The 12,187-nt window shown below is 43.9% G+C and overlaps 2 protein-coding genes across 2 annotated transcripts; both read left to right on the top strand.

Moving 5' to 3' along the window:
- Nucleotides 1–918: 918 nt before the first annotated feature.
- LOC310993504 (uncharacterized protein) lies at nt 919–1,386 on the top strand (the record flags this gene model as incomplete). The annotated part of the gene is made up of 1 exon (XM_083981867.1): nt 919–1,386. The coding sequence occupies one exon, from the start codon at nt 919–921 to the stop codon at nt 1,384–1,386; it is 468 nt and encodes a 155-aa protein (XP_083837993.1).
- Nucleotides 1,387–3,265: 1,879 nt separating this feature from the next.
- On the top strand, nt 3,266–4,712 carry twist1a (twist family bHLH transcription factor 1a). The gene is made up of 2 exons (XM_083982115.1): nt 3,266–3,985; nt 4,505–4,712. Exon 1 carries the CDS (start codon nt 3,415–3,417, stop codon nt 3,961–3,963), a length of 549 nt encoding a protein of 182 aa, XP_083838241.1. The 5' UTR covers nt 3,266–3,414; the 3' UTR covers nt 3,964–3,985; nt 4,505–4,712.
- The last annotated feature ends 7,475 nt before the right edge of the window (nt 4,713–12,187 follow it).

Genomic DNA, 12,187 nt, shown 5'->3' on the forward strand with positions numbered 1-12,187 from the left:
CGATTTTGTCATTGTTGGTTTTCTGAGAAGAGTGGACAATGAGATATCAGCAAGTTCATAAAGTCTGATTTTAAATCAAACTGTAAATGACTCAAATAGTCTTATTTTTATTTTATATTTATTTCCCACCTCTATTATCATCATCAGCTCAAACTTAACATAATTGGTGTTATAGATGCAGAGTTCTTTATAATGACCAAGAACCCTCAAAGAGTTGAAGCCCACAGTCACACCAGAGGCTCTCAGCGGTCCCTGCAATGTGGACACTGTCTCTCCATGGGAACGGACAGTTAGGCTATTTGCTTTAATTTGCAACAGAAAAGCTTGTGGTGTGTAGTGACTGTTAGGGAATGTTCTATTTGGTCTTCCCCTGGCCTGTTTAAGTGATAAAAGTGTCATTATTTAGCCTCTGAAGCAGAGGGGAGAGTGCAAATAAGACTGTATGACCCTCTGTCAAGAGCCTCCGTTCTTCAGAAGCTCATTAAGGGCCTCCAAGACAGCACATCAATTGGCAGGGCCCTCCGGTTTCCTCCCGGCCTTTTTAAGCCCCTCTCCTCGGATTCACGCCACTCTTGGGCCCACAAACGGCAGAAATGGACTCAGCTTGGAGCTAGAGGGGACATGAAAGGGAAGATGTGGCGCTGTGCAGTGGCATAGGGGATTTATTAAAACAGCAGGAAAAGGCCTTGGATTGGAGCCAAATAGGATCTCACCCTGTCGGGCTCTGACCGGATTTAGGGAAGTTTGGGTTCACTTTTTGAGATGCTCTCCTCTCCTGCTTTGGTCTCTGTGCCTGGTGAATGATTTTAGACGGTCCCCAAAAGCTTTGATTGGCGTCAGTGGTTGCGCTCGACTGAACAGCAGACCCATAAAAGTGGCAAAGGCTATTCTCTATGAGACTGCAGTTGGGGACCGAATATGGAGCTGCAAGGGCGCTTACTGGACTCCGCCTTAATAAATTTTGTCAATGACATGAATCTGATAGAGTTTCCGCCAAAGTACACTCTGGGGCCGAAACAGCAGGTGGAGGATGCCCTACCCAGTCCCGACGACGAGGCGCGCCTGAGCGACTCATCCTGGAGCAGGGACCTGGAAAACGACGAGAGCGCGTCCGAGGATCTGGGGATGGACCCACCGAGATACTACACCCGGGGGACCCACGGTCACCACGCCAAGTCCAGACGGAGGAGGATCATCACCGTGGTCCAGCGACAGGCGGCCAACGTGCGGGAAAGAAAGAGGATGTTTAGCCTGAATGAGGCGTTTGATGAACTGAGGAGGAAAGTTCCCACATTCGCATATGAGAAGAGGCTGTCCCGTATCGAGACGCTGCGCCTGGCCATCGTCTATATCTCCTTCATGACGGACCTGCTGGAGAACACCTGACAGACCAGAGCAGTGTGAACTTTCTCTGAGAACTGATTAGACCTGATTATCAAACTTAGAACCACAGCACAATAATAAATAAATAAATATATCCGAGACTATAGACTACAGGTTTTTATTCCAAATTTCCAAAGATTATTTTCTGAACTATAGCCTATAACGATGTTAGTATTAATTAAATTATTAGACAGACATAAACAAAGAAACCGAGAACGCTTTCCCCAAATATTTCATTGAATATACTGTATGTGACTTATTGTTACTTAAAATAAAGTTGCAGCCTATGAAGTAGCTATTTGTTCTGACACAACGATTAACAAAGGAGGATACAATTTTATTCAGGATCAAATTGACTAAATTTGATTCCAAGGACTGATCGCGACCAACTTTATAGACCATCGCAACATTTTGACAGGTGCGCTTTGCAGAGGTGAAAGCTCAGGTGTGATTTTAAGCACCTTGGAGAGCGACGCAGCCACTCGCTTCGGTCCGTCACCGACGACGAACAGGTGAGACCCTGCCCCCCCCCCCCCTGTGGCTGTCCACAAACAGAGCTCGAGAGCAAACACGGAGGATTTATTTACTGGCACTTGAAAACCTTAAAATGAAGCGGATTTGAAAAGCAAATCCACGGCTTCCTGCGAATTATCTTTGGCACTGAGGTGTAAATTGTCCCGGGAGATTGATAAGTGAGGAACAGATCCCCAAAGGCAGAGACATTTAGACAGGGGGGATTCAGATCCACAGAGGTGAGCTACTTGAGCTGGGTCACGGGGGACCAGGTCGGGCCTGCTGTGGCCCCATGTTTCTCCCTTCATCAGATGTAATGCCGCCCGGTGTGTGGTTGAAACCGCACATCCTTATAATTTGCCACATCTAGTTTCATCCACATATAGAGGTGTTTCTGATGCGTTTTGATATTGGGTCTGGGCTATATCGCTACAGGCCCCTGAGCTGGGTGGTCATGTGTGCGTTTTTAGGCCCTGTGCTCTGAGCGGCTCTTTCTCTCTGTTCGCCCCCCCCTCTAGTCCATCTTCATCACCTCCAATGTTTGCCTTGTGCGCTCCAGTCATACACCGCCTTTAGCGACCCGCTGTGAGCACGGATCCGCCCTGAGAGCTCCCTGGGACGGCTCGCCTTTTAAACCTGAGCCGCAGTGTCGGAGTTCCCTGCGGGAGTCAGACCTATTGAAGCGCATACCTCAACGCGGGGCCGCTGACGGGAAAATAAACACCTCGCTGTGCTTATACGAGCCGAGACCTCCTGCTGTGACAACCTCCTGTGTTTCAGTAGGTCTGATATTTTTCACCGCCACCACTGCTCCCTGATCCAGCACATCCAGACCTGGAGCGGCCTCCTCCACAGACAACAGGTCTGGAATAGGAAGCAACCATCAGACTGAGGGACAGAAAGAACCTGGCAATGACACAAAAATAGCAAAATGAGTGTGAACATGCAATATATCTATCAAGTTCATCTATAAACTTTCAAAATACATTTAAAAAATCTGTTTTTGCAGTAATTTTTTTTACAGTTTGAATGTTACAAAAAGCAGCATTATGCACATGGGCAGAAATCAATTGTAATGGGGGGATTCATCTCTATAAGTGGGGCTGTTGAGTCCTTACACAAATCTACACCTATGATTCAATGACACCGCCCCAGTTCAACACCCCCTTTCAAAATGTTGTGTAAAAAGGAGTCTGCATGTCTTAAACTCTATTCCTAATATCATAGCTTGTCCTCTCCTTCTCCTGCAGTATTATGTTACACCCCTCCTCACCCAATCAGAGCGCTCCCCAAAATCCTCCTGCCCGCTCCTATAAGAGCCCCGGTCGTCCTAGTCTGGCAGCCACCTCTCCCTCTCCGTGGCGCACGAGATTTACCGTAATACCAGCCCACACCCCACTGCAGGCCATACTCCTCATTACCTGTCCTGTTTGTTGATGTTGTAACCGGTTCACGGGATTCGGGTCAGGGGTTATAACGGTCCTTCAGACCACAGAAAAAAAAGTTTTGTAAAAGACGATGCGAGAAGAGGACTCCTCCCCGATGGACAGTGCAGGGAACAGTGAGGAGGAGACCGACCGTCAGCTGCCGCGGAGAGGATCTAGGAAACGGCGCGCGGCACGAAGGGACACTGACGCGGAGGAGGAGGGAGACGTTGAGAGTCCGAGCCCCGTGAAAAAGAAACGCAGGAAGAGCTGCGACGGTGGAGGCGGCAGCGCCGGGAGTGGCGGCAGCGAGGCCAGCAGCAGCCCCGAGCGCTCATTCGATGACCTACACACACAGCGCGTGATGGCCAACATCCGCGAGAGGCAACGGACACAGTCTCTCAACGAGGCATTCACGTCGTTACGTAAGATCATTCCCACCCTCCCGTCAGACAAACTCAGCAAGATCCAGACGCTGAAACTGGCGTCCCGGTACATCGACTTCCTGTGCCAAGTTCTTCAGAGCGACGAGCTGGACGCGCGAGGATCCAGCTGCAGCTACGTGGCGCACGAGCGCCTAAGCTACGCGTTCTCGGTCTGGAGGATGGGGGGCGCGTGGTCCCTGTCTACTACGTCCCACTAGCATGGACACTTGGGACAGCACGGTAGGCAGAGCTCCTTTCACTTTTCATCCTGACTGTGCCAAGATGGTCCTATGCGCCTTTTACGCATCGCATCCACATGATCAAATCAAAACAAACCAACTCCAGTGTTACAATATGTATAGCCTGTTGAGGCTGCAACATGACATTCCCTCAAAACTCCCCTACATTCATTAATCTTGCTTTATTTTTCGTCATAAAACGGGGGAAAGTCCCTGCAGGGTAGCCAACCTGAACGCAAATTACGCACATAATTTGTTAAACAGCCTAAAAAAAAGGGAAATTCACACATCAAAGTATGCAGTTATTCACAATTTGTGTGTAAGATTAGGGTTTTGAAGTGGCAATGGACTGTTTTTATTCTGAAAATATAAATATAGCCTATGTTTACATTGCTTTCCCCCCACAGGTCACAAGCAGGTTACATCCTTGTACCTACACATGCTTTAAGAGATGGTTTAACTGTGGATTTAGTTCTATCTCTTGGATGTTTCTTAACCAAATGAATAATTGTTTTCACAGGTTATCCAGACTGAGGAACCAGTGGATCAGGGCCAACCCTTCAGAGATAGACTGAGACAAGGCCAAATGCAGCTGAGGCCCAGGCACAGCCGCTGCTTCAGGCCTGAGAGGAGAGCGGTTCTTTCAGATTTCCCTCTTCCCTTTGCATGGGCTGTCATGTTTGTGAGGGAGCACTTAGGACAGACAGGACGGATATGAAGAAAGAGAGACCACTGCGACGTTGAATGTTGTAAAAACAAAAAAAGGAAAATGAAGAACTGCTCTGTTTTTACATATGAGTGAAAAAAAATGACAGTTCATTCCACATTCCCTGTGACACTGTTTCACAGCAAATGACATATTTTGTATTTATTTTTATACACAGGTTCAAAATTCCTTTTCCCCTCTCAAATAAACATTATTTATTTTTGGGATATCACAGAATGCTGAATGGATCTGGAGTCTGTGCATTTTGAATGTTGTAAATATTTGGCAATATCTTGAATAAAAAATAAGAAAGTATCTTTCATTCCTCTCAGTTATTTGGATGATTGGACCCTGATTTCAGCTCTAAAACAAGAGATGGAGGGCATGAGGGCAGATTTGTTTTTAATACCTGATATTTTTCTGAAACACTCTCTTCCCATATAGTCTCACTGCTTTAAGTCTATGCACAGAGTTTATTTTCATATGTTGTTGCTGAATCCCCAGTCAACTAAACCACAGTGGAGGGGGACAAAAGAAAACATCTCATACCCGTGGCTTATTCTGAAGTGATTTCTAGAGCTCAGGGATCTGGGAAAGCCATAATTAGTCGGTGGTCTGTTTGAACAGGGTGAATGTGGAATTGTGGGAGGCATGCATGATATTCCCAGATGTCCTTCGAGCCACAGGTCAGCATGGGAGTCTCCTGCAGGTGCTACAGCAGCCACCCCAAGACAGATAACAAAAATGTGGTGGATACAGGAAATAATGCCGGTTAGATCACAGGGTTATACCTAAAAAGAAACAGTTATCTACTTTTAAACATCAGAGTGGAAAAACACAACCTAGAACTGCAATATCATGAGAAAAAAATGTAAACTTAAAAAGTATAAATTATGTTTTAACCCAAATACTGGCTCCACTGTAGGATTTTACTAAAGCTATAGCACAACTGTTATCAAAGACTGTTTGAATCTCTCAGGACACACAAAAACTCACTCACTAAAACACAATGAAGTATTGATGGGAAAAAAAACAAATAAAGGGGCGTTATAGGCAGCTAAAATACCACTTCTCTGTTTTTTTTTAGAGGCCCATGGATCAATCTGCAGAAATATCTCAATCAATTATTAAGTGCAAATATCAAATAAATATCTCTGTTAAAATGTAGGCTATTGTGTGTGACCCACATAGCTTTTATTTGTTTAACTGCAATAGTTCCCTTTTCTTAACTTGTGTGTCATAAAAACAATAACCCTGGAGCAATAGACTTTTACTCTTCCGCTATTGTGATATCAGTTGAGTGATCAGAGATGAATGATACTGAATTCAACACAAGCTCACTGTAATGTTCCCCAGTGCTCTCTCTCTCTCTCTCTCTCTCTCTCTTTCTCTCTCATATATAGGCTTGTTGAGGGATGATTACAGGAGCATTGCTGTGTTTTTGCATCACAGGTTGCGTGCGGAAGGTAAAGCCATCAGCTCTGACCCCGAGGCCCCTCACCAGCCACCGGGGGGAATCGATTCCCACCCTTAGATCACCGTGGCCATGTTATCTTAAACTTGAGGCTGTTGTTCTGACACGGAGGAATGTCACCTCTGAGGCTCTGAAACACACACACACACACACACACACAAATATATAGGTTGTACACACACACACACACACACAGATTTCTCACGCCTACCAAACAGGGAAACATTCCAAAGAGAGAGAGAGAAAGACGGGGAAGAGGGCTCCTGCAACTTAGCTTCTAGCCCGCTTTGATGTTTGAAGGCAACGGGATGGCCGCTTGTTATCAGTGTGAAGGCATCTGGCTCTCTGGATTAAGTGTGCTATGATTTATAGACTCTTTGATGACTGACGCTCACACTCAAACTCTCTCTCCTGCTCATTAATCACTGTTTCTATCTGCCTACTTTGGACTTGTTGAGTCCTTCAGCAAATCTAAACTTCAGTGGTGCAGTCCTGTTCCTGTGTTTTAACCCAATCTATAATATATATCTATAATAATCTACTTCTTCCCTTCCTTTCTCCCTTCCATCTTTCCACAATCCTTTCCCCCTTCATTCCTTTCTTCCTTCCCTTCATCCTTATTTCTTCTTCCTTCCTCTTTTGATCCAATTGACCTGATCTGTTTCCTCCCTCCTTCTTTCCTTCCTTCTTCTTCCTTCCTTGAATGAATCTGTTCCCTACCTCCATCTTTCTTTCCTTTCTTTTTCCCTTCCCTCTTTCCACAATCATTTTCCATTCCTTCCCCTCGTCCTTACTTCTTCATTCCTTTTTGACCCAATCTGTTCCTTTCTTTCCCTTTTCCCTTCCTTCTTTCCTCCCATCTTTCCCTTTGTCCTTCCTTCCTTCTCTATTTCCCTTCATCCTTCCTGCCTTCCTGCCTTCCTTTTGTCCTTCCTTCCTTGACCCAGGAGGACAACAGGAGGGTTAATAATGCCAGGACGTTTAAAACTAAGTAGAAGAAAATATCTCAATTCAAAATCTCATTCCCCACAGTATAGGCCTGGGTTGTAGTTTGGCTGGTTGTTTAAAGAGATTCTGGATCTCAATGGGATTATTCCTGGTTGAATAAAGGTTAAATAAAAAAATAAAAAAACACTTGAGCAAATGTCTACCTGTATCTTTATTTATTTGTTTCTTTCAGCTTTGTGTCTCCTTCACTTCCATCTCTGTCTGAAGGTCCTCATTACAGGGTAACAGGCCCTGGTTTATATTAACCGCCAACACCACAAAAAGACAAGGTGGGGGGAGAGGAAGTAAGACTGACACACACACACACACACACACACACACACACACACACACACACACACACACACACACACACACACACACACACACACACACACACACACACACACACACACACACACACACACACACACAAAGAGAGGGGAGAGGGAGCAAAAGAGACTAGATTTACAGGTCTGGTTTTCATTAGTGCCAATTATCTGTGTTTCATCTCAACCTGAAGCAGTTAGCGACTGTGTGTATGTGCAAGCGCGTATGTGTGTATTCATCATGATTGTATTTACCTGGGTTTCTGTTTGTGCACTGTTATTTGTGGTTGGCTGCTTTGGAAACCTTGCATATTAAATCAAGACCACCACACCTGAGAACAGTCCCTGAACTGAACTGAAATCCAACCCCATCACTGGTGGAATAAACTTTACAGACCAAATGATGATTGATTTATTTGATTGGTTTCTTATTGGCCTGGGGCAATTCACTTGGATTTATCAGAGAACACGAGTGTTTATGCTTTCACCTATCTAAATGATCTCACATCATCTTGAATGTCTTTAAAAACTTTACAGGTGTAACTGAGAGAAGTAATTTGGCTTTTGGAAGCCAGTGAGTATAACATCTCATGTGGCATTACAGGAAGTTTAGGCATGAGTCACTTTCCTCAAGATGAAAGAATTGAACTTTTGAGAGACAACAGGGTCTAGTGAAAGACCAGAGTTGAGCTAAGTTGAGTGACATTATGGAAACTGTAGCATCCAGCCCATATCTGAGACAATCAGATATCAGATATCTTGGCCTCAGGATATCTTGGCCTCTGCTGCATCAATTTTGACCAGCTCCCTGACCAGATCATTGAATTAAAATGACACATCTAAATAGATGGATAGATTTATTGTCATTGCGTATAAAAACACAACAAAATTTAGTTTGTAGCAGCACATCAAATCAAAAAGCAGCATAAAAAGGCTTAAGTGCAGTTTTAAAAATTATAAATAAATAATGCACAATAATGTTGCACAATGATACATGTACAGTATTTCAATCTGTACCACAAAGAAACACCTGTTTGATCTCCCTTTTCTGAAGTAATACTTATTACAGTAATAATCTCACTCTATATTTACCCTTTACCCGCACATCACACCATCAGTTTAATATGTTTTATAGAGGTCCTATGTTTTGGAATGGACTACCTCCTTCGCTAAGGTCCATATCTTCCTATTCACTCTTTAAAAAGCAGCTAAAAATACATCTTAACTTTTCTTGAATTTCCCGCTCTCTCCATATCCCACATCCTTACTCTGTCTTTTTTTATGATTTCAATCTATGAATTGTTTGTACCTTATTTCCATAGTCTCTATTATCTGCTCATGTTTGCTCATTTTGCTCATATAACGTTGATTATGTATGCACTTTATCTCCTTTTTTTCTCTATGTATTTATTTGTTAGCCATAGAAATTTGTTTTGTTGTAATTAGTGACAGGGCTGGAACTTATGTACAAGCCAATCGGCTTCATTCCCTCCTTACACCATTGAATATAAATGTGTGCTAAATAAATAAATCTAAACCTAAAAAAAACATGAGTAATGCTTTATAAAGTCATGTCTCTAAAAACTAAGCAGGGACACAGTGAAAGAGAACTGCAGGCTGGTAACATAATGATGACACACACAAACACACATACACATTCCCTGAGGTCGGTGCCAACTGCACCCATCATTCTTGACCTCTGACCTCCCAAACTGACCCTGTCCCACTGACTGCAGCGACCCCCAGCTGGACCGAGAACCACCACGTTCCCCTCCACAGAAAGTGACAGCTCCATTCACTAACACCTCTCAGATATCATGGGCAGAGGAGTGCAGACATCACTGTAAGGATTATGGAGGACAACAATGATACGCAGGAAGAACATGCCAGAGTTTGAAACTGAACAAACTGAGAGAGAAGTGAGAGAAGGAAGACGAGAGCTGGAGATGAGGAGGCAGGAAAGGAGGGAACAACAAACTTATACCAATCCTCTCGGCGCTTCTGCCCAGGGCTGTTTATCTTGCAGATTGAGTTAAGCGCAAGCCTCTTATAACTCTCCACATACCAGACAATATCACAGTGGCCCTGCTTTACGAATATAAACATAGGCCCCTTATCAAAGACCGGCACAGTTCATTCAAACACATAGGCTCTTTTTCCTAACTTAATTTACTGCACCCTATACAAAGTTCCTTTATTAAATTTAAGCTGTTTGAATGTCTAATTCTCGCTGAAAATGAGGAACTTTAGGGGGTCTATTGATGAGCGTTAAAGGGGTTTTCTGCATGTTTACCTTATAAAACCACACTGGTCTCTTATCGAGCACACATCTATGGACTATCAGTGTGGAAAAGCCCTGGGTCACACAGAACACATAGTGTTATTTCCACAGAGAGAAGGCATTGTTTCACTCAACACAGGAGCATTCACAATGATGGGAGTGTGGCTTTCAATGGGGAAGTGTATGTTTCCTTGTTGTGTTAACAGGAGAGAGGACTGTCTCAACTCTGGTCATAGTAACTGACGCACACACACGCGCGCGCGCACACACACGCACAGTGTTGCATCATCCTGTATTATATAAAGTTTTTGAGCTTTTCTTAGTTGAAAGCAATAACCAGAGCACAGCCATAGTTTACTGGCATTCATAGGGCCTCTGTCATTGGCCAGTATGCACAAGCACACACACAAAGTGAGGGATGACTTGGCAGTAAGAGCGACTCCAGCCTCAGAGTTGGTCTAAGGGGAGCTGTGCTGGGAGAGAAATAGACGTTGAAATCTGCAGCCTTCCCTCTGGTCTTCACTGTGGGGTGGTCTCTGTTTCTTTCCCTCCTTTCTTTATTTCTCCCTCCTCAGTCCTTCCCTCATTACTTTGAGGTGGTCTGTTTCTGTCTCTCCGCCTCGCCCCCTCGCCCTCTATCCCATCCCAAAATCTTTTTCTCCCTCTCCTCCTCTTCATCATATTCTCTCCTTTTATCTGTCGTATAATCTCCCTCGCTCTGTTTAATATCTTCCCCTCTTTCATTTCCTCCTCTGACTCAAACTCCCTCCGTTTCGCCCTCTTTTTGTTTACCTCGGCGTGCACATACAGAAAAATGCTCGTCGTGCCTCACTAATTGCTCGGTGGCGCTCGCCAGCGTGCGTACAGCACTGGAGAGTGTGAGTGTACTTTAAGAAAGGAAGAAAACCGTTGTGAAACAAAGAGTAAGATGCTGGGAGTATGAGAAAACAAAGTCTTGCTGATGCGGTGAATATTGCTGGCCTGCATTTTTCTACCCAGTTATGCTGTGTGTGTGTGTTTTACTTTGCAATGAGTTAAATATTAGAACATTATATTTCCTTTCCTGACTGTTTTTCACCCTGCGTCTCTCTTTCTTCTCTCTCTCAGAAGGTGTTGGTTGTGTGATTTTATAAGCCTGCCATTTGGTGTCATACGAACCATTGCATGTTTTTTTTCCAGGTCCTGTAAAACAGGCCTAAATGCCCCATAATTCTCTTCCCCTGGCTGCCTGTTAAGTCCTAGTGCCAACTTTCAAACTCACAAACGTAAACACACACACACACACACACACACACACACACACACTGGAGTCATGGCACAGGAGGAAAAGTGTAAAATAACACCATCTACTTAGAAAAAAGAGGTGAGAGGTCTTGTGGAGACCAAAAGCACATATAAATACAAGGAAGGATGCATTAAGGACAGAGACGGTGAGAGAGGAAGAGAGAGAGAGAGTGGTATAAGAAAGAAGGGAAGCCCAGAGAATTAAGAGTCTGTAAACACTGTTCTTCAGGAGAAATAGAACCCGAGGCCCATTTCCTCCTCTCCTGCCCCCTGTACCAAACTGAGAGAGAGGGTTTCCTACAGCAGATCACTGCAGCAGATCCATCGTATCAGGGACAAACATGTGATGAACTGTTAAAAGTCTGTCTGGGAGAAGATCCACAATTTGTAAAGTTAGCTGCACAATATGTAACACTCTGGTACTAACACAGATGCTGATCACAACCATTATTGATATGATATTGTTGTTGTTGTTTTTCATTTCTTTATTCAATGTATTATTATATTATCATTATCATCATCTTTTACTAATATGAACTACGTGTATATATTTTTCATTATATAACTTACCTAATGACACCCAATCTGTGTATAAGAGAGAGACAACACTTCATCAGCACACACACATGCATAGGGTACAGTATATACTTTTTTAATTTTAATTTTATTTGTATATATTTGATTCTGTGAGTTGTATTTATTTTGTTTAATTGATTCTTGATGCTTTGGCAACAAAGGTCTCGCAACATTTATGCCAATAAAGCGAATTTGACTTGAATTGAATTGAATGGAGAGAGAGAGAGAGGAGGAGCAAGCTTGTATAGTTTAGGAAATAATAGCACAGTAAAAAGCCAGGCACCAGGATTACAGCAGGGCAGAGTAGAGTGTGTGTGTGTGTGTGTGTGTGTGTGTGTGTGTGTGTGTGTGTGTGTGTGTGTGTGTGTGTGTGTGTGTGTGTGTGTGTGTGTGTGTGTGTGTGTGTGTGTGTGTGTGTGAGCACATGCATGTGAGAGAGTTATAAATAGGTGGATCATCTGGACTACATTAGAGGTGCAGTGTTTAAGTGAACAGGTCCGCTACCTGCAGCCACAGAAACCTCACAACAGACAGTGCCAAGCCCCAAGCTGGACACACACACAGAG

Source organism: Trachurus trachurus, assembly GCF_905171665.1.
Source record: "Trachurus trachurus genome assembly, chromosome: 11".
In the NCBI taxonomy this organism is placed as follows: Eukaryota; Metazoa; Chordata; class Actinopteri; order Carangiformes; family Carangidae; genus Trachurus; species Trachurus trachurus.